Here is a 26171-nt window from a genome sequence, read left to right as displayed (position 1 = left end):
TAAATTATATTGATAACACATCTGTTATCACATCTTACCCTCCCACCCTGTCCAGTTAGTCTCTGTTTGTTTCATTCTTCTCCAGATGTGCATGTCTGATGTCAGAGCTGTCAAAGCAGCTAGATACACCAGAAAGCTCCATACTAGAGACGAGTGCACCAGTTGCTGGAAATTGTGATGCAAAACGAGCGAAGTGGATATTGGAGTTGCTTACTCGTGGAGGTTGTTGTTGAGCATGAACAAATGAAGCTGAATAACTACCAAGTATGTGCTTCGGTTCTGCATAATACAGCGTTGGTAGGTAGATTGGAATTTGGCACCAAAGTCGTAAGCTTGCTGTAGCATGTTGACTAACGCATGAGGTTCTCCCATCCACAAAGCCACACTTAATTTGCCCGAATGTAACCTACAGTATGGGGACTGGCACATCCCACAGCAATGTCCTGCTGATGTTAAAGTCTTCAGAGACAAGGGGAGCGTTCTGGTACAGCGCAAGGAGGCAACCGCATAGTCTTCACTGCAGCGATGCTGCAGCCACTCAAACAACGTACCGGTGTAACCATAGCGTGATCAGAAGCGGCACAGGTTACGCTTTCTGCATCTGCATATCTGATACCAGCTTACTTTGGAGTGGAGTGGTAAGCTGTGCTGGTTATTTTGCTTGGCACATGTTGTCTCTCGCAGCCACATTCATTCTGGGCAGATGCTCACAACTCCGTTAACCTCCAGGCTCAGCTTGGCTTTCCCTGATATGATTTTCTTCTTCCCCCGATTTTATGGCGGTCCTTCAGATGATGTGTGTGCACATCTGATAAAGAGATACTGTGCTGTAAACAGAACAACAGCTAACGCAGTTTAAATAAAGCCTACCGTAGAAGTGCTGAACAGCAGTGTTTTCGGCAATCTCACTCGGCTACGGGCGTATGGTCTGTGTCAGCAGAGATCATACTTGAGATGCCTCTTTAGCTTTTTGAAAACAATTTGACTGGATTCTTTATCTCGCCACAAAACCATACGTATCAAGTAGCTTTTCTTTTCAATTTTGCCATCTTTTTATTGTGGTTTTACAATTCAGGTTAGAGTACAATCAGATCATAATTACATCACATGTATAAATACACATTCACATATTCCTAAAAGCTGTTATTAAACTAGAGGAGCTGACCTGTATTACTGAGGTAGGGAGGCGTGTAATGTGCTGATGTGCTCCAACCATTTCCTGATCATGTAATTCGGATGTTTGGTGTAGAGCGCAGTGCTTTTTTATCTGAAGGTGCGGGTAATGGTTAGAATCCATCGATGACCATGACTAACTAAGAATGAGCCAGCAAGGATGGTCGGTAACAAACCAGTCAAAGTGTCACCTTTGAGCGTTTTAAATGGCTTTTTTTCTTGACCACACCCCCTCTTCTCCTGATTGGCTAACCCTCTGTCTGGAGGGTGCCCAATACCAAAGGCTGCTGTATGAGTTTTCAGAGAGGGAGAGGCACAGCCATGCTCGCCGGCTCAGGCCACGGTCGGGCCTACTGGCTGCCGCTGCCCCTGCCGCCGGCTGCCGCCTCCTTGTGGACCAGGTGGCCGGAGAAGTAGTAGAGCAGCGGGTTGAGGCAGCAGTTGGCGCTGGCCAGGGAGAGGACCACGGGGTGCAGGGCCTTGGTGGCGGCGGCCAGCCCGCAGTGCTGCAGCAGCCCCAGGTGGGTGAGCGTGTACCCCAGCAGGTTGAGGTGGTAGGGGGCGAAGCAGAGCAGGAAGATGGCCAGCGCCCAGTAGATGACGGTGAGTGTGCGGCGGCGGCGGCGGCGGCGGCGGTGGGCGGCCCGCCGCAGCACCCGCAGCACGCTGCAGTAGCTGAAGAGCAGCAGCGCCATGGGCAGCAGGAAGGCGGCCTGCACCAGCAGCAGCACCGCCAGGATGAGGGAGCGCTGCCAGCGGGACGAGGGGTCCAGCAGGCAGGGCCGGCCGCTCCGGGCCGCCGCCCAGCGCAGGAAAGGCAGCCCCACGCTCAGCGCCAGCACCAGGCACCAGATGGCGCCGCTGAGCAGCCGGGCGGTGCACACCCGCCTCGGCCGGCGCCACAGGGGCCGCACCACGGCGAAGTAGCGGTCCGCCCCAATGCACACCAGGAAGAAGATCCCGCCGTACAGGCTGATGTATTTGAGCGTGAAGGTCAGCTGGCAGAAGAGGCTGTTGGGGATCCAGGGGGCCTCCGGGCCAGCAGGGGGCGGCCTACTGCGGTGGTAGTAGTAGATCCGCAAGGGCAGAGACACAACAAAGAAGAGGTCAGCTGCAGACAGGTTGACCATGTAGACGGCGGTGCTGGACAGGGTGCGGTTGTGCGCCCACAGGCGGCGCAGGGCCAGCGCGTTGCCCCCCAGGCCAACGATGAAGATCAGGCTGTAGGAGACCTGGTAGTACGTGAAACGGTAGCTGGTGTCCACCGTGCAGTTGGAGAGATCATGGTGCGATGGCAGCTCTCCGGGCGTGTTCGTGTGGTTGCTCGGCTCCATGGCTCCTGTCTGTCGCTGTCTCTCAGCACGCTGGAGCTAAATGACCTGTCCGCTCATGTCTGTGAGGGAAAAACCCCAAAGGTGGTGAGGATGTCAGCAGAAAGGAAAGGTGAGTTTGGCAGGTAAGCGTAGGAAGGAGAGAAGGAACCCCTTTGGTCTGGATTAAGAGCCAGCAGGACTGCGGTGATGATGATCTGAACAGGAACAGTGGGAGTTCCACTTTTTTTTTTTTTTTTAGTATCTTTCAAATATTGACCTCAAACATTGGTGAAAAGTGGAAGCAGCTGGGTAACGTTTCACGCAATTTCTTCCCAGCTTGTTTGTCGTCTCGAGCCACCCACCTTGCAGTAACCAGAAACGACTTTCCAAGGAGAAATTTTCCATCTGCTCAATACAACTTCCGCTCCAGGCTGGATAACATCTGCACTGTCAGCCTTATCTTTCTCATTGCGTTTAAACCAGCTACCAAGGCGAGGAAAGGATATGACTGCCTCTGTGCTTTATCACAATATTTGCAGAGCGAGACAATTTAAACGTTTAGTTTTTTTTCCCCACAGAGGTCACAGAAAACAAACTTGAGACGTATTGAAAATCCCTTTTCTCATCAGTATTAATTTCATTTCAGCTCACAAAACGGACATTTGTGATTTGTCAGTGTAACCGGTGTTGTTTTACTGTCGCACACTTTCCTTAGTAGCCGTGCTACTGTCACATACAGTGTGATGGTTGTGTGTTGAGGAGGGGTACGCTTTGCAGTTGAGAGTTTGTAATATTCCTTATAAGGCGCGTTTTCCTGCAGCCAGAGTGGTTGGAGTCAGACAGCCACAGGGTGCTGAAACCAGTCTTTGCTCCTCTGATAAAGTTGCCGTTCGCCTATCTGATTTTGTAGTAAAATTAAAAAAAAAGTTGTCACTGAAGCGTTGGCTTATCTGTGCCTCCAGTTTTTCCATTTTCATGCAGCCATAAATGCTTTATCAGACATTTATTATAGTCTGGTGAAGGACAGAAAACGGTGCATGATTTTTTTAAACCTCCCCCCACCCCTCTTTTAGTGTCAGGCTGTTAAACAGTCGTATACATAATGTGTCTGCATGATTGTTCAGTCCTAGAGCGTCCTTTGGTTCAAACTAGAATTTAATGGTATTTATTTTATGAAATGTCCCTATTTATCATAAGATGATTGATTCTTATCAATAAAATGACTAAAACAGTGCAAACGCAGATCACTCACTAGTAACACGTTTATAAATACACAGTAATAAATTATTAACTTCTGTCTTTTCAGTATCTTACACATGATGTGTATCTTATACATGATTTTTTGTTTCATTTTCTACACTTTTTTTCTCTATTATGTTTTAATGACTGGTAGATGAGCTTTCAAATAAGTTACTAAAAATGTTAAGGTTTAAATTCATTACTTTTTCATTTATCTACTAAGAGGGCATAATTAGATTGTCAAACATGGGGTGGATTTCTTTTCAAAACTGGTCACATCACATAACATAGAAATGATTTTGAGGGATTATACAGGGTTTTTTTGCACCCCGGCACTAAAATGTCTACACCTAACATCAGATGGCAGATGGTAAAGGAAAAACAGAAGCTTGAAAAGGAAGTGAAGTGTTCATGAAACAGGAGCTGGGGTGTTGAATGTTGAGTGTTGAGTGCAGTGAGAGCCGGCGATATTGATTATTGATTGAGTCTGAGGAATGCCCTCGCACTTCAGTCCAGCCATCAACAGTCTCATTCACCATCAGTTCTGTTCATTTCACATTTAAACTGCCCAAACGTATTATGCCCTTAATTAACGTATTATAACGTCTTATGCCCTTAAAAAGACGCGTTTACTATATACACACACATCTACAAATTTCTAATGGTGGTTTACTTCTCAGAAGCATCTTATTGATGTAGCTTAACAGTTTGATTTTGAAGGCGGAAAGTGACACTTGCATGGAAGCGGTCCAAGTTGGCTTGCAGTAAAACCACACGACCAGAACATACAGATTAAAGGTTTACTCACCAAGCATCAAAGTCTGCATCTGCCATCGCGGCCAAACACCTGTCCCTTCGGGTTTTATTAAGTTTAGTTTAGTTTGCGTTTTCTTGGCGGCCAGCTCCAGCTTGCTGTTGAAATGGCTCTGGTGGTTAGTGCGCCGTAGCTGCAGTGAAGCCTGTGTGTACCTGAGCATTAGAATAAACACACACTCGTGCGCCTGGCTTTGCTGTGAGCCTATGGTAGTGTCCATTGGTGTGAGCATGCCCCCCCCCCCCCCCGCCGCACTCTTTGTGTGCACCTGTGAATGTGTTGGCCTGGCTCTGCTCCACCAGTGTCACAGGTGCTCAGGAATACAGCTTTCACAGAAACGTCAGCTGCATGTTTTCCTTCCCACAAAGGCAGCATGTTGTCAATAGCATATGAATGTCCCATGCGTTTCAGAGCCTGTGGTCAGAGGAACATAAACCACCCGCCGTCACAGATGAGTACAGGAATGAGTACATCGTGTGACACCTTCATGTGCTCGCACAAATACTGAGTGTGAAGGATAACACCCTGAAGGAACTGTTCACACAACAGCTGCATACAGTCTTCACCAGAGCTGTTCTCATGTCTCACTCAGTAGTTCATCACCTTCATGGCTTTATAATACAGCGTGACACCAGTTGAGCTCTGTGCACTTCAGTTTTGTCATGTGTTTTTGTTGATGTATGTTATCTATTCTTTGCTGTCTTTCATTTTGCCCTCAAAGCTACTCTTCAGAAATGCCTTTGGAGTGTGAAAATACAGATTTTAGGGCCTCTACACTCACTCCTACAGGAGGTTGCATCATTGCTTGCGTGTCATTATTTGCGTAATTTCCTTCGTGTGAACTTCATTACCCAGACACCTCTCTCTGAGTTTTGAAATGCCTGCAGTGGAAAGGCTTGAGTCATTCCCGGGCAACCTTTCAGGTTTCTTAAAATTCAGGTGACATGTCTGTGTCGTTGAGATTATCAGTTGAGGGGAAATTAGGGCTTCAAGGTAAATGACTCACCTGGTGATTAGTGGTATCTCCCCTGCTTCTTCTCTGATCAGTGATTTTCCATCATTCCGTCTTGTCTTCCTGGAACTGAACCCGTCTCTGTACTTTTGTTCATGTGGCGTTATTATGCACACATGTGTACCTTCAGTTTGAGTTGCTCTGGATTTAAGAACCTGCCAGAGGACTAGATGTAATATGTAGGTCTCGGGGTAGGGGAGGAATGCAGGGGTTTGGGGTGAAGGTATGTCCAAAGGGGTCTCCATGCTCTTGTAGGTTATGTAGAAGCTCTGTGGTGCTAATGTATTAGGAAGTGGCTGCTGTCCAGCTGCACTGCCTTTACTCTGGGTTTGGCTATGTGGCTACCATGCTCCAATGAGGTCACTCCCAAACCAGGCCAACCTTGAAGCCTCTCCGGCAGTCTCGAGGGGGCACCTCCAGCTCAGGGCCAGTTCTAGACTGGTTTCCCTGCTTATTTCCTGTTATTTTTGACACCTCAAAATGTTGTTTAGAGTGTGAAGAGATGTGTGGTGAAGCAGACTGAACCTGTGGTGTTCACCCTCTGTGGAGCTGAAGCTGCAGAGTGAAGGAGGCCCTCCTGGCTGAGCTGTGACGGAACAGTGGGAGTGGAGATGTTCCGCGTGCTTTGGGAAGAGCACTGAGGAAAGTGCAGGAAGTTTAGGGAGTGTCGCAATGCGGAGTGAGTAATGGTGTGTGTGTGTTATGAATAACACCATGCTCCATGCTGGACTCCCCCCAGTGCTGTAGGGTCTCTCACCTCCACAACAGGCTGCGACATGCCTTCCCGCTCCCCACTGACACACTCGCTCATCCAGCGCGGCCAGGGGCACGCACACACACCCTCTTCGTCTCCGCTGTGCCTCTGCGCGTGTGGTGAGGCGCTTGGCTGATATAAGACACAAGGCAGGTCAGGTAAACGTGGCGAATGCAAGCGTCTGTAACACGACCAGACATCTGCGTTCGGAATAGAACACTAGATTGGAAAAATTATGACTAATTTTAGCTTTGAGGAAGCAGCGGTTTAACGTTAAAAAATATAGCAAGTGCTAACTGAAAACTATGAGAAGCTTAAATGACGCTAATGAAAACATAACAAACCATGTAACATATCACACGTGCTGCATAGCATAAAAACAAGTTGCGTGCAAAAGGGTTAATAGCACAATATAAAACATCAGCCTTTTCACAGAGTACTAGTGCACATACCCACACACACACATACGCACACCTATATAAAAATGCATCGGGTTCCTCGAAATTCCACGGAGCACCGGTTGAGAGCCACTGCTCTAGCTGATCTGTACCCTGTGGTTGTGTATCCCCAGAGAGGTGCAAACCTTTAACTGTGAATTAGTGATCTCTCAGTGACTCATCTTTGCACCTCATGTTTAAAAAAAAAACCCTGAATATTTTTTTTTGTGATTGCTTTCTGAAGCACAACAGAAGCAAGATGCCCAGCCCTGGGCCGCAGTTACATTACATTGTCATGTTAGCAGATCCTCTTGTCCAGAGAGACTTAGGTTACAGTGTTAGTATGTTATCCATTTATACAGCTGGGTATATACAGAGGAAATTGTATTTAGGAACGTGGGTCTAACACGGAACATCCATAGTTAGCATAGTAATGGAGACAGAACCAGAACCTTTTGTCACTAACTGGAACCTCTTAGACAATAAGCACATAGGACTGAAGGAACACAGGAGCTGAATTCCTAGTCATAATAAATACACTATAAAACTCTATAAACTCTATAAAACACTGGATATACGAAGCCAAGGGAGTGTGTGTGCGGGACTCTGTCTAGGGAGGCCACTAGGGAAGTTTTTTTTTTTTTTTTTACCACTTGTTACATTAACGTACCATGACACAAACGTTAACCCCGGGAGGCCCAGGGTGTGTGTTGGTGTTGCAATGGAATGCTACCCTCCTGTTGGGTATGGTGTGTTGCACTTCACACGTGTGTTCTCAGCCTTGTGTGTTTGACACTGGCACTTATTTGTGTGTGGTTGATGGTTTCCTTCCTGTGTAACGTTTTGTGCATGTTTTTCTGTATGCCCTTTGTGCTTGACTTCTGGAGTCAGCCTGGATAAGAGCGTCTGCCAGATGCCAACAGATTAAATGTGTTGTTAAATGTCGCTCTGGAAAAGAGCATCTGCTAAGCGACAAACTGCAAACGTAAATGTAGGCAGATGGGTCTGAGCTGAAGCCTGAAGTAATGTGATATCCCATGATGCTTTAGCAGAGCCCTCTCTAATGCGGTCCCATGATGAGTCTCAGTCAGGCGATTTACCCAGCTTACAAGCAGGAATAGACCTCCCTCCCCTCCCATACCACAGGAGCCCCTCTGAGCCCCTCAGTCCCTGCCATGCTGCATCTTCAGAGCATCTCCTCTCATTCGGAAAGAAAGTCTTAACCACCAGTTAACATATTTGTGTGAAGAGGCGAAATGCTTAAATGACCTTGACTTTGACGAATGCAAAAAACTGATGAGCATTAGCCAGGAGCTGTTGGTTGTGTTTTACTGTGTTTGTTTGCCGCGTACTGCTGTCTGGAAATGTAATAAGTCCACGGAATAGCCAGTAGCTGGAGCCAGTGTTTGGCAGTGCCGGCAGGCCTTCATCCATTGTCCATAAGTGTTTTCCACTTTGTGGTCGTTTCTGTCTGACTCTTTGCCTGCTCTCTGAGATTTCCTAACAGCACACCGCTGTGGACCAAGAGAGCCTGGGTCTAACCCTGGCAATGTGTGATGTCACAAGGGGTTTTGCTGCGCCCAGGTCCTTCCTCTGCGAATCTCAGAACCAGGCAGGGTGATAACCTGTTGCTAACAAATATTCAGCACACGGAGAGTAAAATTCCAATAGCTGGAACACACACAAACACACGTGCACACACAAAAAGAGGAACAAAGGATTGTTCTGTGTTAGGAATTAGGAGGACGTGAGGGATTTGGAGATTTTGTGCTGTTGTGGTATAATACAAGCAGGCCCGGTGCCATTGCACTGCATTTCCCTCGCACATTTTGAATGTTGATGTTTCTGATATTTCTGCATCTCACACCTGTTCCTCTATGCCAGGTCTGTAACCCCACCCTACCTGCAGGCATTCCCTGATTCATCGGAATGTCTGCGTAGCCACCACGTATTTTATGTAATGCAGCATCGTCACGCCTGCAGTTGGTTTCATGTTGGTCGCATCTGAGGTGACATTTTCGTGCCACTGTCACACTCCTCCAGTCACTGGTGAAGAGGCCCAACACCACACCCCTGTCACCCGGCTGTCTGACTTCCCTCTCCCTTTTATTTTCGTACCCTTTTAAATCATTGGCCGGACTGTCCATCTTGCACAAATCCTTGTACGCATCCCCTAAAATAACTACTTCCAGCATTGAATTTCTTGTGTAAGATTTCAGTTGTGCTGTATTATTTCAAAAGCTACTTCTCTAAAACTGTTACTGAGTCAGTATGTACAAGAATAGCGGTTTGCACATGTGTGCCTGTTCTCAGTGTCGGTGGGGGTGGGGGACTCATTTCCTATGTATTCACCGGCGGTGTTCTAAATACGCTTCAAAACCAAGATGTTCAAAACTGCAGTGCGAGTTGCTTGTGCACAGTGTTCACACTGATTGGCCACAAATGTGAAACGGCATAACATTCAGGTTCCGCCTTTACATTTACCCCCCCCAGCAAATTTACACAAAATGCAGGTTTGATGATGCGTTCATTTGGCATCTGTACACAGCTTTAGTAAGCAAACCTGCTGTCCAGAGTCAGTGTGAGGGGAAGTGTAACAAAGCTGACAGCGTAGCGGTCTGTGTGCTTTATGGTGCAGGCTTTCCCCGAGGCCTCAGAACATTTGTGCTCTGCTTTCTCTGTGCTTTCACACCTGAAAGTGAGATGAGATAACGGGACGGCAGCTGTGCGTTGCACGCGGCAGAATGCTCTGCCGGATATCACACCTGCGCCACGCTGTTTTAAGGTCAGGCACGCTGGGGTTTCGAGGTGCCGTGTAGCCCGGGATCTGGTTCTCGGGATTGTACCGTCTGTTGCACCGTCTTGGTTCATGCTTGAGGCGACGCTTGTGTGTCTTAGGGGTTTCATTTATTTCCACCTAAGTGTCACTTCACTCTTCCCTGTTTTCACAGTGTGATGAGCCTCACTGTTGTGTCTGTATTTAATGGTGTTAGCTGTATGTGTGTGTGTGTGTATTTAATGGTGTTAGCTGTATGTGTGTGTGTGTGTGTGTGTGTGTGTGTGTGTGTGTGTGTGTTTGTTCCTCAGCATCCGTCGTGGCCCACAGAATATTTAATTTGCTCTTTTGTTTTCTTTTTGGAGTGTGTGGGTTGACCTGTGTGGTTGATACTGTGTGGGTAGACTTCTTAATGTTTCGTGAGAGAATGTCTCAGAAGCACTTGTCTTCTGTTCTCAAAGTTCAAAGATCAACAACAGATTTGGGCTAGCTTTTTTGTTGTATGACCAGTTATTTCACCCACAAACATTGGTTAAAAAAGCCCCCTTCAGTCAAAAAAAAGAAAGGGCATAGGGTAACTGATTAAGTGAAGCTGAGTCCAATCCAGGCCGCTTTTGCTTGAGTTAACCAGAGAAAACGTTTCTTTCGTGGATGAACTCCATGTTAAGAACACAGGCGCTTGTTGGAAGTGGCTTTGATGTTGGATATCTCGCTGAAGGAGCAGGGGTGAGTTGATGTTTCAGAAGGCAGTGAGGGAGGAACACTTCAAACGGACATGCTTCACGCTCAGTTAAAGATGCTCCTTTTGAAAATGGTGCACGTTTATTGGGGGAGGGGGGGTGCAAGAGTGTGGAGCTTCTGAGGTAAACCCGGTCTCTTAATCCCCTGTGGATAAAAACAGTGCTGTGCTTGGTGGATGTGTAGGGCAGTTTCTGTATACACTGCTGTTTTACTCACTATCTGTCAGTGAAGCTCTATGGAGCAGCTGGGGTTTACTGCCTTGGTGAAAGGTTACAATGAGCCTGGTTACCATAACATAGTGGTTAGTCACATGCTCTGCTTTTTGTGGCTTGTCAGTTTTCACAGTTCTCTTGAATTGTGTCACTAACTGATTTTTGAGTTTTTCATTGTTTTAGTTTAGTTTTTTAAATATACTTCATGAAATGTGCTTTTCTATAACTACAACTGCTGTTGTGCTGAGTTTTAACCGTTGCTATTGTAGAGGTGGAGCCAGCAGCTCAAAAGCAGTCAGTGACCTGCAAATAAATCTCCTGGAGAGATTAAAAGCGGATTTATCGATTGTTTGTTTTTTTTCCCCTCACCGGATTCAAAAATAATTGCTTTATGTCCAACTAAAGTAAGGCCACATCAGTGTCTTCAGGGAATGCATATTTTAACCACTTTTCCACATCTGGTAGCATTATTGTTGTAAGCCACTGAAATAAGGAAATGAAAAACAAAACTTCCAAACATCCTCAGAGTCACTTCCAGCAATAAAAGCAAAAAATAAACCACTTCAATTGAATTGTACTTAATAAATTTATAATCATCTTTTGCTTGGTGCAGACTTTGTGAGGGATTTTTTTGGCACCAAAGGCTCTGATCTGCTGACCAACAGCTGCCTCTAACTGTTACTGCACTCCATTCTGAAAATGAAAGTTGAGCTAATTTTTGCATGCATGTTTTCATGAATGAACACAGAATTTGCATTGGTGCTGAGGGGGTTACACACAAAGCACAGAGCGTCGAGGTTTCCTCATTTGTGCTTCCTGAGCACGGTGGCCATGCGTCAGTCGGTGCACGTAGCCATTCCCCTTGCTGATTAAACCAACTAAACAAAGGCAGAGTCTCTGACGCCATCGGTTAACGCTCGGTGGGGGAGAGGCAGGACCCCAGTGAGGGTTTCAGAAGTGGACCTTCTTTAAGTACGGACTGCGTACACATCACGCGTAAACTTCACCAATAACACGGGAAGCAACGAAACAGCTGTGAGGGCCCCAGACTCTGGACCCTACGGGACCTCCGCATATTCAGTATAAAAGCCAGCTGTATGAAAGGGTGGAAGGTAAGATTCAAAGCTGAAAGCAGGTCACCATTGATCAGTGTCTGAGGGCTGGTGAGTAAATGAGCGATCACCTCCCTTGACAAACGCGGTGTGTGAGTCAGAGCGGTTTCTGCCGGTGTGTAAGGCACGGTGGTTGGCGTCCTTTCTCCCTGCCCTTTTCAGAAAGCTCCGTCCGGACCACGCCCTGTCCACCCTCGCCTCGTACGTCACCATGAACAAAGCACTGGAACGATCATTCTTTTTATGCCCGTGAATGGAGCCTCCAGCAAGTCAGCATTTGTTGGACTGAGCAAAGTATGATGACTGGACTGAAGAAGTCACTGACTGTGAGATAAATAATGAGTCGCGACGTGACGAAACTTAGGCCTTGCCTTGCGTCATATCTTAATTGTTGTTACTTAAGCCACGCCCCACTGAGTAACTAATTGTTGGTCATCATTGAGTATGTCTGTCTTGATTCAGGTTAGATGTAATGAAGTGAAACTGGTTAACCAATCCCTTACCTTACCCAATCTTCTTTGCATTGAAAAGCTGAATCTGATCCAAGGTCAGTACCTAGCACTGTAATTGCACTGTTAACAAAAGCCCAGAACTCAGCTTGGCTAGTTTTTTTTTTTTTTTTCTCTCTCCCATTCTGTCTTTACGGTACATTACTGTATCATTCTCTCTCAGCTCACATGACTGAGGTGACTCTTTGATTTCCCATAGTGCAGTCGAAAATTATTACATAACCTTATAATCTTTTAGGAGACACTCGTATCCAGAACAACTAGCATATCTTAGAATTTTATCCATTTATGCAGCTGGATATTTACTATATCACTATACTACTGCATTTACTGTTGTGGGTTCAAGTACCTTGTGTGAGAATGCACAGCTCTCTGTATCCGGCCGCATTTGTGGAGGGAGGAGCCACTGGCCTTCTGATGCCTTTGGAATGGATTCAGGGTCAGGCGTACCTGCTGAATTTCAGCTGCAGCGCAGGCCGCTATGTTGAAGGGCCCCAGGTCAGCACTGTGTGCTTCACCTGCATGTGGCCAGTGAGAATGCAGCACACACGCACCGTAGCTGCACTGGTGACTGTGTCCTTTGGTTAGCAGGAATTTGCTTCGCTGACAAGCACGGACAAGGCTTGAGCCAACGTCAGAGCTGTGCTATTTACCCATCCTCATCCCTACCCCTGAGATAACTAGGAGGAAAAAAACACAAGTCATGTCTTGCCTCTGGTTATTCAAGGCCTGTGATTACCTCAACCGTGGAAAAATTTCCTCCTGAACAAAAAACAGCTTTGTGCTCCAGTTGTTTTTTAAAAGATAATCAAAAATGGCAAGTCAATTTGTGTGGAGGAAAAAAACAACAACACAGAAATGGGAAATTTTTGTACCTCTGACTGCACATTGGAGGTTTGGTGTCATCTCGGTGATAGAAACCAGATGCTGCCTGTTACAGTTCAGTGACTGGTTTTTAATGGCCTGTGTGCCTGTGCTTGTCCGTTGAGTCTGACCCATCTCGAGAGTACCCACCAAAGCTGGAATGAGGCGTTTCAGTTTCAGTGCTCTTGCCTGCCATTTGATATGCAATACAGGGACTACAGTACAATACAACTTCATGAAGTAAACTGGCATTCCTCCCAGGAGGGAGAGCTGATCTGTCTGTCAGCTTGGAGCAGGCAAACTCTCATGATCAAGCCATGTGTGCAGTTGGCTTTATACCACCCCCTGCAACACTCATGTCTACGTGCTCTGTGAGCCGAGGTGCATTTCATTCCAAAACACACACCATGGTTAGCCACAGAGAGCAGCCATGATTGACTTGCTGTTTGTTTTGTACAGTTAAATGTTTGCAGGAACCGCAAACACAATAATCACTATGTGGAAAACCTGAGGAGACTGGAAGCTAAATACAAAATTCTGTTATATATAAATTCTATATATAAATTCACAGAAAAAATGAATATTCTTTGTTGTTTATAGGGTCTAACAATCCATTTTTGATTTTTTTGATTCTGGCGGGCATCTGTCAGTAGACATCTTTCCATCATTAGTGATCAGCAAAAAGAAATCAGTCTAAAAAGACCATTAAGCCCTCTATCTTATATGCAAGTGCCAAAAAACCTAAAAACAATCTTTTTAACAATGTATGTCTTAATACCCTCTGGAATGTTGAGAAAAATGACTTCTAACTGTGAGTCTTGAAAACCCAAGGATTTCCTTCCTTTGTTGTAAGCAGAGTGGCTGTTTTGATGTAGCATTGTGCTGTGTACGCTCTGCATTGTTACGTGAAACGTTTGTGAACCATGAATCATGGTTCCCTTTCTGTTCCCAGGGATACGTTGATTTAATTAAGTATATGAGATCATTTGCTTCTGATTTTATTTTTCAAGTGACGGGTGAAATATAAACAGATACAACTTTAATGGCATTCCAGTTTCAGTGCATTGTACAGCATGTTATCATATAAAGTGCCCTTGAATACTTACTTTCATAGCTGAGATAGACTTCCCCTTTCAGAGCAGTTAGGAAGTCACAGATTTTTTTTTGTTTTAGAATTGTATACATTGCTGAAGACCAACTATGCTGTCCATAGAGCAGTGTTCAGAAGCACTGGGACTATATTAAAGTATATAAAGTAATGTTTTGATTGGTCTCACTCTGTTTAATGTGGTACAAAGTTTAACTCTATATGCCACTGTGACTTACCATTAAATTGAAGAAATTTAAATACATTTGAACACAGGTAGCTCGTGTCTCCAGTTTAAAAAACAAACTCCAGTATACTCCATTAAAGCAGATAGCTTCCAAAGCACAATTATTGTGCATATTTCAACTGTATTCCACATGGTGACGTGGGTTCCATGGGTGTTCATTCGTCAACCAGTGTGAAAGTAGCCAGATTAATACACACACAGGGTCCAGTGGTTTCATTTTAGACTGCCAGTGTTGGGGCTAACACGGCAACTGAAAATCTAATCTGCCCAAGGCAAGAAAAAACAAATGCAGCTTTCAGTTCATCTTCTTGGAATTCTGTCAGCATTCTGCATCACCCCAGTTCCTCCTTTGCCGCTCAGTCATGGGCTGAGTTCACCTCTTGCCAGCTGCGATATCACACAGTGGACTCGTTCTGGAAGACCTTGGCTTTGAGAGTTCTCAGGTTGTTCTGCAAGGAGCTGGTCTCTGACTGCAGGGCCTCAGAGATCTTTGTGTTGACCTGAGACTTGCGCTTGATGGAGTTTTGGAAGGTCTCCGAGGTGAAGTAATAAACGATGGGGTCAAAGCAGCAGTTGGACGTGGCGATGCAGAGGGTGATGGGGTTGACTGTCCTGGCCACGGACAGCAGGAAGCAGCCCTTGAGGATCTCGCCGCGGACGAGGGCGTAGAAGACCAGGTTGACGTTGTAGGGGATGAAGCAGAAGCAGAAGATGAAGAGGTGCACGGCGATCATGCGCAGGATCTTGGCCTTGTTCAGCTGCCCGCCCCGGTTCAGGGTCTGGGGCCGTCGCAGAGTCCGGAGGACCATGGTGGAGCAGGCCACGTTGAGCAGCAGCGGGATGACGAAGCCCACCGTCTCGATGAACACCACCGCTTTGGAGAGGTCGGACTTCCACTGCTTGGTGGAGAAGTTCTCGAAGCAGTATTTGCGGGAGTTGTTAGTCTCGTTCGCCGTGGTGTCCAGCAGGAAGCCCGTGGGCAGGCTTCCTGCCAGCACCAGCACCCAGACGCCGCAGCACGCCAGCTTAGCGTTGCGCTTGGTGCGCAGCGCCCGTGAGCGGAGCGGGTGCACGATGGCCAGGAAGCGGTCCACGTTGATGCAGGTGAGGAAGAGGATGCTGCCGTACATGTTGGTGTAGAAGAGTGAGACAGACAGCTTGCAGAGCGTGCTGCCGAAGGGCCACTCCCTGTTGATGAAGTAGAATATTCTGAAGGGCAGCGTGAGGACGAAGAGCAGGTCGGACACCGTCAGGTTCATCATGTAGGTGGTGGTTTCGTTGCGCAGCTTCAGTGAGCAGAAGAAGATGTACATGGCCGCCATGTTGGTAAGCAGCCCCACCACGAACACCAGGCTGAAAACGGTGCTGTACAGCGTGTACTTGAAGTCATCGTTCCGGGTGCAGTTCTGCGGGGAGGTATTGTCCATCTTTGCAGGGGGAGAGGGTGAGCCGAGGAGGTGTGGTCAGATAAGGTAGATGTAGAGATGTTTTTCCTTGACCCTTTGTGTGACATGAATGGCAAGTCGAGCCAGCTGGGTGATCACTGCAAGGACTGGCGATGACACGAAATATTTCCAGAGATCAGTGGATGACAGTTGTGATCTTTACATGTGCGCCTCTCTCTAGTTGTGGCCTTTTTCCCTGTACCACCAGGGCTTCTCTGTAACCTGTATGAGTTCTCAGTCTCCCAGGAAAAGTCCTTCCCAGAAAGATAAAGTTCTGGCCTCTTTCCCGCCCCACCTCCTGTCCCTTTTTATGTACACTAAGCCACAACCGTGACAGCTTTGACAGCTTTACTTACTTTGATAACAGCCTCACTTTTCTTCTTGTATTTTCTGTCTTCTTTCACCTTCATGAATCACAGCAGAGATAATATCTTTATCAGTGTGGTTCCAATGAGAAACAACCTGCAAGTAAAATCCACCTTAGGCTGCCACTCCCTTACAGTTTAAAAAAAAAAAAAAAAAAACCTTTTTTTTTTTTGCTTATATCGCAGTTGTAAAGATAACATCCAGTTTCCTCCATGTGGCACTGTATGCTTTAAATAGAATGTCGCACCGCAGGCGAGCGCCTGTGTGCTCCTCCTCAGGTCCTCAGGTGTGCCAGTTCCAGTCCTGAGAGGTTGGCTCTCTGTCTGTGGTGGCCCCCGGACACTTTGTGTTGCTGCTGTGGGCCTGTTGAAAGCCAGGAGGGGCGGCTGAAGCAGGCGTCTCTGCTCCACTCTCTGAGCTGACACTGTGGGCAGCCTGTTGCTGAGAGAAGTGTTGGTGCTGCAGCCCCTCCCACCACACTCTCTAGCCCCTCCTTTGCTTTTTTTTTTTTCCCCTGCTGGCTGTGATAGATGTGCAGTCAGTTCGCTCTAGGGGAGCGAAAGAGAGAGAGAAAGAGAGAAGCACATGGTTGGAGAAAGGGGGGTGCCGGGGGCGGGGGAATGGCACTCTGTTTAACCCTCTTTTACCCAGGCAGCTCTGACAGAACAGGGTTTTAGTTTTTAGTTTGGTTTTTGTGGCTATGGCCGTTCTGGGCAATTTCTGGGCAAAAAAAAAAATGCAGTTTCGGTAGCGTAAGAGCAAAGAGAGGGTATTTTTATATATTGAAGTGTCAGCACACTCACGCTTTGCTGACCTTGATTAAGTATGTTGCTTTTCCGCTCTGTGTGAACATTGGGGTTTGGTTATGAATCAGGCACATCGGAAATGAGGTGATAGCTCAAGAATTATTCGTCGCAGTGCCTCTCCACCTTTTATATTATAATCCGTTATTGATGTGTAAAATTCTTGAATAATTTTGCACGCCAGAACTTTGGAGTAGTATTGACTGGAAAATCGCGGTTGGCAGTTGCCCTTTCGGACGCGCTCATTTGAGGTATAAAAATCACGTGGGATGGGGTTGTGCCTGGAGAGAGCGCCCGAGCATCGGTTTTTCACTTTCACTTCTGATCTCTGTCACCAGAGTGAAGGAAGGAGAAGTCCCTTACAGGAACCTGAGGCTGCAGGCAGGTGGGCGGCTCAAAGCACCTGGGTGCTGATGTAAGCGTGCCCTTCTCCGGGCTCCTCTGAGTCACACTCTCCGCGTACCGTTCCAACGCCGTGCTTCCCTGCACGCCGGCTGTCCGCCCGTCCTTACAGCTCGGATAAGGTGCCGTTTCCCACCCCTCCCTGCCTCACACATACCAGCCTGTGTGGCAATGTGTGCAGTGAATCTCTCTCTCATAAGCAGTGTGTGGAGCTCACAGGGCCACAGTTACAGTGGGGCAGTGATTTTTTTTTCCCCCCTGTTTTTTGTTGTTGTTGATTTGGTTGATATCTTCCTGATTTTTTTTTTTCTTTATTTGTTTGATTTCCATATCTATCGAGACTTAAAATTATGTACGTTTTTCCACTGTACTTATTTGTACAGCTGGTCAATGCACAGCTGAAGGAATTCGATAACTTGCCCCACCTGGAGTTCAAACTTCATATGGGGGGTTGGGGGGAGGAGCACCGCTGGTCATAGATCACAGTAATAAAGAGAACTGAAATAGAAGGGGGGGGGTGTTATAAATAAATAGCGTCCACACTGATAATGAGACGTGTCATGTCTGAGAGACGTTATGTTTGACTCACCCATTGTTCTCCTCACCATCTGTGCGTGGAGCCAGCAGTGTCGTAGATTTTTCTCGGGAAGGTGGACGGCATGTGCCATTGTCCCGTGAACATAAACACTAAGGGGGGGCGTTTCCTCTCAGCGTGCAGGAAGGGGAGCTTCGCATGCAAGGATGCGGCACAAACAGGTCTCAGTCTGAGCGAGGTGCCAGCACCCCATGCGAACACTGACTCGCACCGACCACAAAGAGGAAATTTCCAACTGCCGTTGAACGAGTGTTTTTTTTTTTCACCAACTTTTTAGTCAGAGCTTTTATAGCTGTGGCTCTGCATTCGTGTTGTTTTTAGAGCTGATAAGCAGACACGCTACTCTCGCAAAGATAGAGAGACGCTCAAACTGTCAGCTAAGCACCGAAACTGTTCAGTCTTGAAGTACTGTTGCAGCAGGGTAGGTGTGATGAAAAATGCCACACCAAGCTCTTCAGAAGACTCTTATGAATTCATACAATGGACATTTTCAGACAAAGGGAGAAGTGCACAAATCTAGAGCCATTTCTTTGTAATGTACTGTAATGCAATCATTTAGCAGACGCTCTTATCCAGAGCGACTTCCAGCACATTAGAACCAAAGTGTATCCATTCAAGTTAAATGAGCAACAGTGTCAGACCAGTCTAGCAACACTCCCATACCAGTGAGTGTGAGTATCACACCATTCAAGACTTCAAGCCCTACCACAAGTTAGCTTCCGTTGCCCAGTCAGATTGCAGAAGTTAAGTATACTAAGTATACTAAGTATGCTACCATGCATCAGTCACTAGAAGACAGAATCCAAAATACATCACAATACTACACATAATATAGACCGCAAGTATTAGAGACAGCAGGTGTTAGGGGCTGGGATTGAGGTGGAACGGTTTGAAGCAGCAGTTTGAAGAGGTAGGTCTTCCATCTGCGTTGGAGGATGACCAATGATTCCACTGTCCTAACCTCCATGGGGATATCGTTCCACCACTGAGGGACCAGTACAGACAGGGACCATGTCTGAGAGGAGCAGCCCCATCAGTAGACGTGTAGACAATTCTGGATTAGTTGCGGGGGTTTCATAGTACAGCTCTCTTCTCTGAAATTAACTTTCATATTTGCTGAGATTGATGTTGGTCGAATTTCCGAATGCAATCCACTGGCGTGGCTAAGTGCGAAAATGCATTGGAGCCTGTGTAATGGTGCTGTGCAGATCCCAGCGTTGCTGTGCTGGTGTGGCGGGGCTCCAGCATCTGCTCGAGGAGGGGAAGCACGTTTCCCTTGGAAAGAGCCCACTCATGGAAGGAAAACATCCCTCCTGCCTGTCTCCCGGGGCTCTCCGCTCGGACTGTCTGAGGCTGCGGTTTCAGTCCGAAATTCCCCGTCGGAATGCGCCGCGGGTCGCCCCGTGCGCGGGCGGCTGGCACGGCGAGCGGCGGTAGAATGCGCCGGGTTTTTTTTATCGAGGTCACATTCCTCCGCGTCCTTTGAAGTGGCCCGTGCTAACATAATGACATTCTTTAAATCCGTGAAATAACTGCGAGCGGAGCCGTTCTGAGCCCTCTCCTTAGATGCAGCTGTGGTGTAGAAGGGCTCATTAATTACTGCTTTTATTGCGGTGATTTATTTTTCTCATGGGCCCCCTTGTCTTGGATGAATTCCATAGCTTACAGGTGGCAGTGTTTGGGTATCCGGACACTTGCTGAAGTTGTTGAGGACAGTGTGTCTTGCTCAGAGGTGCTGCGAGATGTGATGAGGGTGAGAGCTGGTGGTTTACACCCCTGCACCCAGTTAACACTGAGACAGGAGCCGAAAGCATGTGGCTTACCCCCCACTGCTGACCTCTCGGTCTGTTTCTACGTCGGATGGGTTTCCTGACATGGCCCTCTTAAGATGTCCTCACCAGCTGCAATTACACCAAGTATCTTTAATCTTTTTTTGCCATTCCGCTGCAAAGCTGAATCACTGTCCAGTTGTCGCTCGGCAAAACGCCCTCACAGTCAAGAAATGAGGTCAGTCAAAGGCATTGTGCAACAGAAATGTTTACAGTAGACTGTTGTGTAGCCACAAGGGAGCGATCAGAGGATCAGGGCTGGAATCGGCAGGATCAGGTCGTGTTGGGCCGTGTTTGAGCATGTGTGTGTGAGCCAAGTCTCTGCACAGTTTCTGGGAAGATGAAACGTAAGACTGCCTTCTTTCTGCCCTCCAGCTGTGTCCGTTTCCGTGAAACCGAAATCACAAAATGACAAGCAAAGTCCTTATCTGCTATGCCATGCAATTTTTTCCTAAACTGCGCTTAGATCGTGTTTATTGATAGCTGTGATGCTTTGATTTCACTCTGTGATAGTTATTTCCTGTAAATCACCTGGTAGCTACTCTTATACCCTCTTACAGTACTGCAATGTATGTTACTATAACATTATACTCATACACTCTTTTTAGTACTCAGGCTGTGCCTCCAGCATACTGCCTCCTGACTCTCTCTTTTCCCAAAAGTGGAGGAAAGTCAGATTTGATTGAGGGACACATCCTTGGATCCTTGGGGAATGGGTCTAGTGATCACTGAGCTGAGTGGATCTTGCAGTTTGTGCTGTTACAATGGCAGTTTGCCTCCTGGAAGGAAGAGTAGTTGCATTTTAGTACAGTTACTACCTTTTTGCTGAAATGGTCGCCCGCTCCCCTGGCCCCTCGCAGGGAACGGAGGAGCAGCGACCCTGTCGGGGGGGGAGGAGGGGAGGAGGCGCTTCCATGACAGCTGAACTGTGGACGCTCCTGCCCTCCTCCAGCTAATTTCTGGAAGGGTGCAGTAGCTGCTGTGCTGACCCCTGTGCGCTGGAGTGTTGTTGCTGGAGTCAGGAAGTCTGGAGATGCGATGCTTCCAGTGGTCGGCCCCCAAATGAAGGGCACAGGACTTTTTCAAGTTTGTGAGGGGGGTGGAGAAAGCACATTTGGCAGTTAAATCATGGGTTTAATTGTGTTTAAAACTGTAATGTTTGTCTCGCTCCGCTGTCCCCCAGGGTTCTCCGCTGTTCGAGCTCCTCCGTCAGTGCCGGGAGGAGGGCCCGGGAGAGCAGGCTGAGCCCCCCGCCACCCTGAACCAGCCCCTTCAGCACAACCACACCGCCGCAGACCTGTGAGTACTGCCCCCGAAACCCAGTGTTTGGTGGCCATATCCGCAGCAGGAACGTTTCGGAATATCCCATCCTAATTCTGCCTCTGAGGCTGAGCGTATGAGAATGTCAAGCTGCAAGCATTGGTGGTGCACACTCACACATTTCCACTCTCTCCAGTTAAAAAGTGGATTGCCATTAGAATACACAAAAAAAGGTTTTGTACTAATTGCAGAAATAGTGTAACTAATATTTTTATTATTACACAGTAAGGTATATATATGTGTATATATATATATATATATATATATATATATACACATGGTAATATGGTAATATTTGTAATTCTGCATTAGTACATCATTGTGTATTTGTGTATTTCTGGACGTTTAACATTGTTTCCATAGGGTTGTAGCTGTCCCATTCAACAAAACAAGCTGGCAGCCAATAGGCATGTTTGATTCTGAGGCACATTTTTTATGTCCTGGGAAATGGAGTTCAATGCGGAAACTACACCACGCATCTGAAGGGGCAGCAGACTGTGTGTAATGTGTGTATTGAATGTTAAACTAAACAGATTTCTTGAGCTTTTTCACCACTCCTAAGGGTTATACCTGAAGTCAGTGGGTTAGTACTTGCATCCTTAAGTAGCTCTCGACTGTAGAGCTTCATTAAAACAAGCAGGAGGCTTTTCTCAAAGTACCTTTACTGAAGGTGGCAGCGGTAGTGGCCCATCACACCTGAATCTTAAGGTTCGTAACAGTTCGCACTGCAGTAAGTGAAAGTGCAGGTAAAAGCTCTGCTCAAGGGTGTTAGACCACACCCACATTTCCAGCAAGCAGCCAATCCCCAGAGGCAGTGGTGGTCCAGCCCCTCCCTGTTTGTGCTTAGCATCTTCAGCTGTGCCTCAGATCACATGCCTCCAGCACGTGCATTTCCGAATGGGCCGAAGTGGCCGAATGTGCATGTGACTGGGTGCGGAAGCACAGGTGGGATTAGCTGTCAAAGTTTGTTGCAAATCGGCATGCTTGGCATGCAAATAAACCATTTACTGAATTTGCATTTGAGTGGAAGAGAGAGGGAGGAAGTCAAAGAGGGAAGCAGCTGGAGAGCAAGGAAGTATCAGGATCTGATACAAAAGCAGACTGGGAAAGGCAAAGGACTGATGGGAAACTTGGGGCACACAGTGGTGAAAAGAAAAGCCTGGGGAGGTTACGAGTCTCTACAGCAAGGCACACATTTTGTATTTTTCAAATAATCACGCAAGTGCATCGTAACATTGGCTGTTTGGTTTAAAGTTTACAGAAGGATTCCAGAGTCTGTTGTACCCATAGTAACAGATAACAACCTGCACAACCAGGAAAAAAAGAAATGATTCAGAATATTATATGAGTGCTTATTCGGACATCTTGAGGGTGAGCCTGCATTGGCAAGATTGACAGCAATTTTTCAAAAGAAGACCTGCAGGTCTTCGGGTGTCTGAGCTGCACGGATGAAAGTGCAGTGGTGCTCATCCTCCAGCTGCCGCCCGCTTTCCTGTGGCGCACCGCGTGACCTTGAAGCAGACGTGCGACGTGGCAGCGTGCGAATACGCCAGGATCGCTTTCGCCTCATGCCAGCGCTCCGGCGCGGCCGCGGAGGTTGCCGCGGTGAGACGAGCGTGACATTGAGCGCGCGGCATCCCACAGGGCTGCACGAGGTGGAAAAACAAACGCGGCAGACTGAAGATGAGTGACGCGGAAGACACGTGGGCACAGCAGCGTAACAGCAGCTTGGTTTGGGTGTCGCTACCTGAGGCTAATGCTAAAAATGCGTCGATGACCTGCTCTTCCCTTCGAAGGGCACAAAGGAGGCCTTCCACCTCAGACCCTGTCCTAGAGCGCTGAGATAACGTGCAGGCACAGACCTGCAGACCAACCTGGTGCTTTTCCGGAGAACCTGCGGCCACTCTCTGCCAAGCGCCCGCGGCTCCGCACTTTTGAAAGCGCCGATTAAGAATCTGTAAACACACTCGCTTTGGGTGCGAAGTCAGATCAAGGATTGATTTCTTTTCCTGTGGTTAACAACTGCACACACGCGCTGTAGATATGTTGTTTTCGTGTCTGCAGTTACCACATCAAAACAAAAAAAAAAACAGGATGCATTTAGAGGAGAGACAGACTATGGGGGTGAAAGTTATGTCCCAGGGAGGGAGCACTAGGTCTGCTGCTTGTTCAGAGTGGTTATGTGAGGACATTTCGCTAGGGTGGGTGAGATGGATGGAGCCACCTCAGCCAAGGTGAGACCGAGTTCACATAAGGAGGGAAAGAGGCAGCCTGCTCCCACAGACAGAAAGGACATGCATCCAACCCCACCCACATCCAGACCACCAGCAGGAAAAGCAGGGCGATGTGGTGGCGATGACCACAGATTGGTGGCCTTGAAAATGCAGTGCTGTCACTGATGTTTTCAGAGGATATCATATGAATTACTTACATCCAATAGCAGACCTACCCTTTCTGCTTAATGTCACATCGCAACGTTTGGGGTGTGAGGCGCTGTGTGTGCTGTCTGGGTATGTGCTTCGATTTGGTTGGTTTGTTCCTCTTTCTGTCTGTCACTTGCTCTCCCATGGTAGAACCTGGTGATTTATGTGTACCTCAGCAGAACAGGCTGAGAGCAGTTTGCCGCCGTCACGTGTAACGCCTGCACTGCTTTCAGCACTGCCGCACTCCTCAATTGATTTGTGTCCTCAGGTGAAATTCAGTTGAAAGGAACTTTCAGCACGTTCAGTTCTGGGCAGGCAGTGAGGCTGGGAACTGGGGACCATCTGACAGGCCTTCTTTCACGCTCTTTTGTTTTTTTCCCCGAAAGGTACCTGTCCCCTGTACGCCCCAGCAACCGCGCCCCCCCGCCGTCTGACGCCCAGGCCACGCCCACATCGCAGGCCGCCACCCACTCCCCCAAGCACCCCAAGTCTACCTCTCTCTCTCTTTTCTACAAAAAAGGTAGGACGCACCTGGTGTTACAGTCCTCACTCAGATGTCTGTGTGCTTTCAGAGTCTTTCTGTGCTCCTGACACAGTCTGGAGTGGTGTGTGGGGGAAAAAATGTTACACTGCATACACACAGATGAGCATGGTATTTTGTGCACTAAGATATATGGTGTGTACTGTGCACTGACATAGTGAACATGATAGAGGATGTTTATGATGTGTGCAATATACTGTGCACTGGTATGCTGTGTGTGTAGTGTGCTGATATGTGGTGTACATGGTACACTGGTAGCTGGCTGATATTTGGTGTACATGGTATAAGGTGCACTGACAGTTGTTGTATGTAATCATAAGGCACTGGTATATCATGTGTACGGTTTACCAGTGCTTTATGACTTCTGATGTATGGTGTACATAGTATATGGTGTGGTGATAGTTGGTGTATATATCAGTAGGGCGCTGGTATAGGCTGTACACAGTGTTCTTGTATATGGTGTACTTGAAGCACTGTGGTGTAAGACTGTAAATGCGCGTTGAGAGTGCACAGTGCACAGGTATACAGTGTATATTTTGTACATGGCATATGGGGTATAGGATGTGTTGGTGTGTATGAAGCACTGTAGTATAGGACTGTAAATGTGTATAAATTGAAAGCCCCACCTTGCTCCCTGCAGTATACCGGCTGGCCTACCTGAGGCTGAACATGATGTGCTCCCACCTGCTGAACAGCCACCCTGAGCTGGAGCCCATCATGTGGACCCTGTTCCAGCACACGCTGCAGCACGAGTACGAGCTGATGAGGGACCGCCACCTGGACCAGGTACCTGCCCCGCCCCGCCAGACAGGCCAACTATGGAAGTGCTTGCCCCAGTCACACTGACGGAATCACAGATATTGTATTTATTACAACCAGACATTTGTCTCCGGTGTTCCTCCTGTCCAACCCATCTAGGAGGTTCCAGTGTTGTGTTTGTTGCCATGCTAACCATGTTCCGTTTTAGACCATGCCCCTTTTAAGGATGTTCATAAGCCAAAAAGTCTGAACACTTTTTAGCCTCAACATTGGCAGAGGTAGAACTTTTGACATGAAAAAACGCACAGAGCTGAATATCTGGTTGGAATCGATCGAATATCTTCACCTCTGTTCGTGAAGACTGGGGACAGGAAACTTGCATTCACGACGCCCCCTTCCTGTCCCCTCAGTTGATGATGTCAGCCATGTACGCGATCTGTAAGGTGAAGAATATCGACCTGCGCTTCAAGACCATCGTCACAGCCTACAAGAGCCTGCCCAACACCAACCAGGAGGTGAGGGCCCCATTCCGAGCGTGGTCATGATTACGGCAATCATCGGTGCAAATCATGGATGTCACACAGTTGATGTAGCCCTTAGCGGGGCGCTTCAAGAGAATTCATCCAGTAAAACTCCAGCCCTTTAAATATATTATAAATACCATAAAACCCTAATTTCCCTGGAAAGTGCAGCTTTTAGTGAATGAGTCTAGTGAAGTCTAGTGAAGTTTGACAGATCTTTCCCCTGTCTCCCTTCCTGCGGACTGCGCAGACATTCAAGCGGGTGTTGATCCGGGATGGCCAGTATGACTCCATCATCGTCTTCTACAACCTGGTGTTCATGCAGAGGCTGAAGACCAACATCCTGCAGTATGCTTCTCCCAGGGTGAGGTGCTGCCCTCTGCAGGCACAGTCTTGCACTGCATGTGTTTATCATTTCTTGCACGGAGCGCTGCTTTTTGTATTTGAGCGGTTTCAGGCCTTACTTTCCTGCACTGCACATTCTGAGTCCTTCAGATTTTGTGGCATCCACTTGCCCTGTTTTTCAGTTGCTTTTGAAACTCGGATATTGTAATACATCTCATTTTCTTAAACTCACAGCCTGTCAGTGATATTGTACTCATGCCTAAACCAATCAAATCGTCATATTCATCGAGAATGTGGTGATTGTCCATATGAGAGGATCTTGCAAATGAGAGCAAGAAATCATGTTAACACTAAAGAATCCCCTAACATAATTTGCCAGATGTCAGTGTGATTCTCCCCCCCCCCACAGCTTGTTTTAAACCCGTACAAAATTTCCATAAAACCACAATTTCTGGCTATATGCTGAAAAGCTGTTTATTGAATAAACAACATGCCCATTACAGACATCTTTGGCTGCATTATATCCTCTCCC

At 47.3% G+C, this 26171-nt stretch overlaps 2 protein-coding genes across 2 annotated transcripts in view; one reads left to right on the top strand and one right to left on the bottom strand.

Annotated features, from left to right (window-relative positions):
* The window catches only part of rb1 (retinoblastoma 1), a 50270-nt gene that overhangs the window by 20938 nt on the left and 3161 nt on the right, over nt 1-26171 (top strand). The window contains exons 18-22 of the mRNA XM_036524811.1: nt 20914-21029; nt 23860-23993; nt 24655-24800; nt 25184-25288; nt 25545-25658. Coding sequence (XP_036380704.1) covers nt 20914-21029; nt 23860-23993; nt 24655-24800; nt 25184-25288; nt 25545-25658 — 615 coding nt within the window. The remainder of the gene's footprint in view (nt 1-20913; nt 21030-23859; nt 23994-24654; nt 24801-25183; nt 25289-25544; nt 25659-26171) is intronic.
* Nucleotides 14330-16511, bottom strand: LOC118775095 (lysophosphatidic acid receptor 6-like). The gene is made up of 2 exons (XM_036524812.1): nt 16092-16511; nt 14330-15842 (listed from the first exon to the last, which is right to left on the bottom strand). Exon 2 carries the CDS (start codon nt 15715-15717, stop codon nt 14686-14688), a length of 1032 nt encoding a protein of 343 aa, XP_036380705.1. The 5' UTR covers nt 15718-15842; nt 16092-16511; the 3' UTR covers nt 14330-14685.

Source organism: Megalops cyprinoides, chromosome 3 (genome assembly GCF_013368585.1).
Source record: "Megalops cyprinoides isolate fMegCyp1 chromosome 3, fMegCyp1.pri, whole genome shotgun sequence".
In the NCBI taxonomy this organism is placed as follows: Eukaryota; Metazoa; Chordata; class Actinopteri; order Elopiformes; family Megalopidae; genus Megalops; species Megalops cyprinoides.
The sequence above is the reverse complement of the archived record's forward strand: the minus strand, read 5'-3'. Positions and strand labels throughout refer to the sequence as shown.

Excerpts from the sequence above, each read along its gene's own strand:
- LOC118775095 (XM_036524812.1), bottom strand. The coding sequence starts at position 15,717 with ATGGACAATACCTCCCCGCAGAACTGCACCCGGAACGATGACTTCAAG.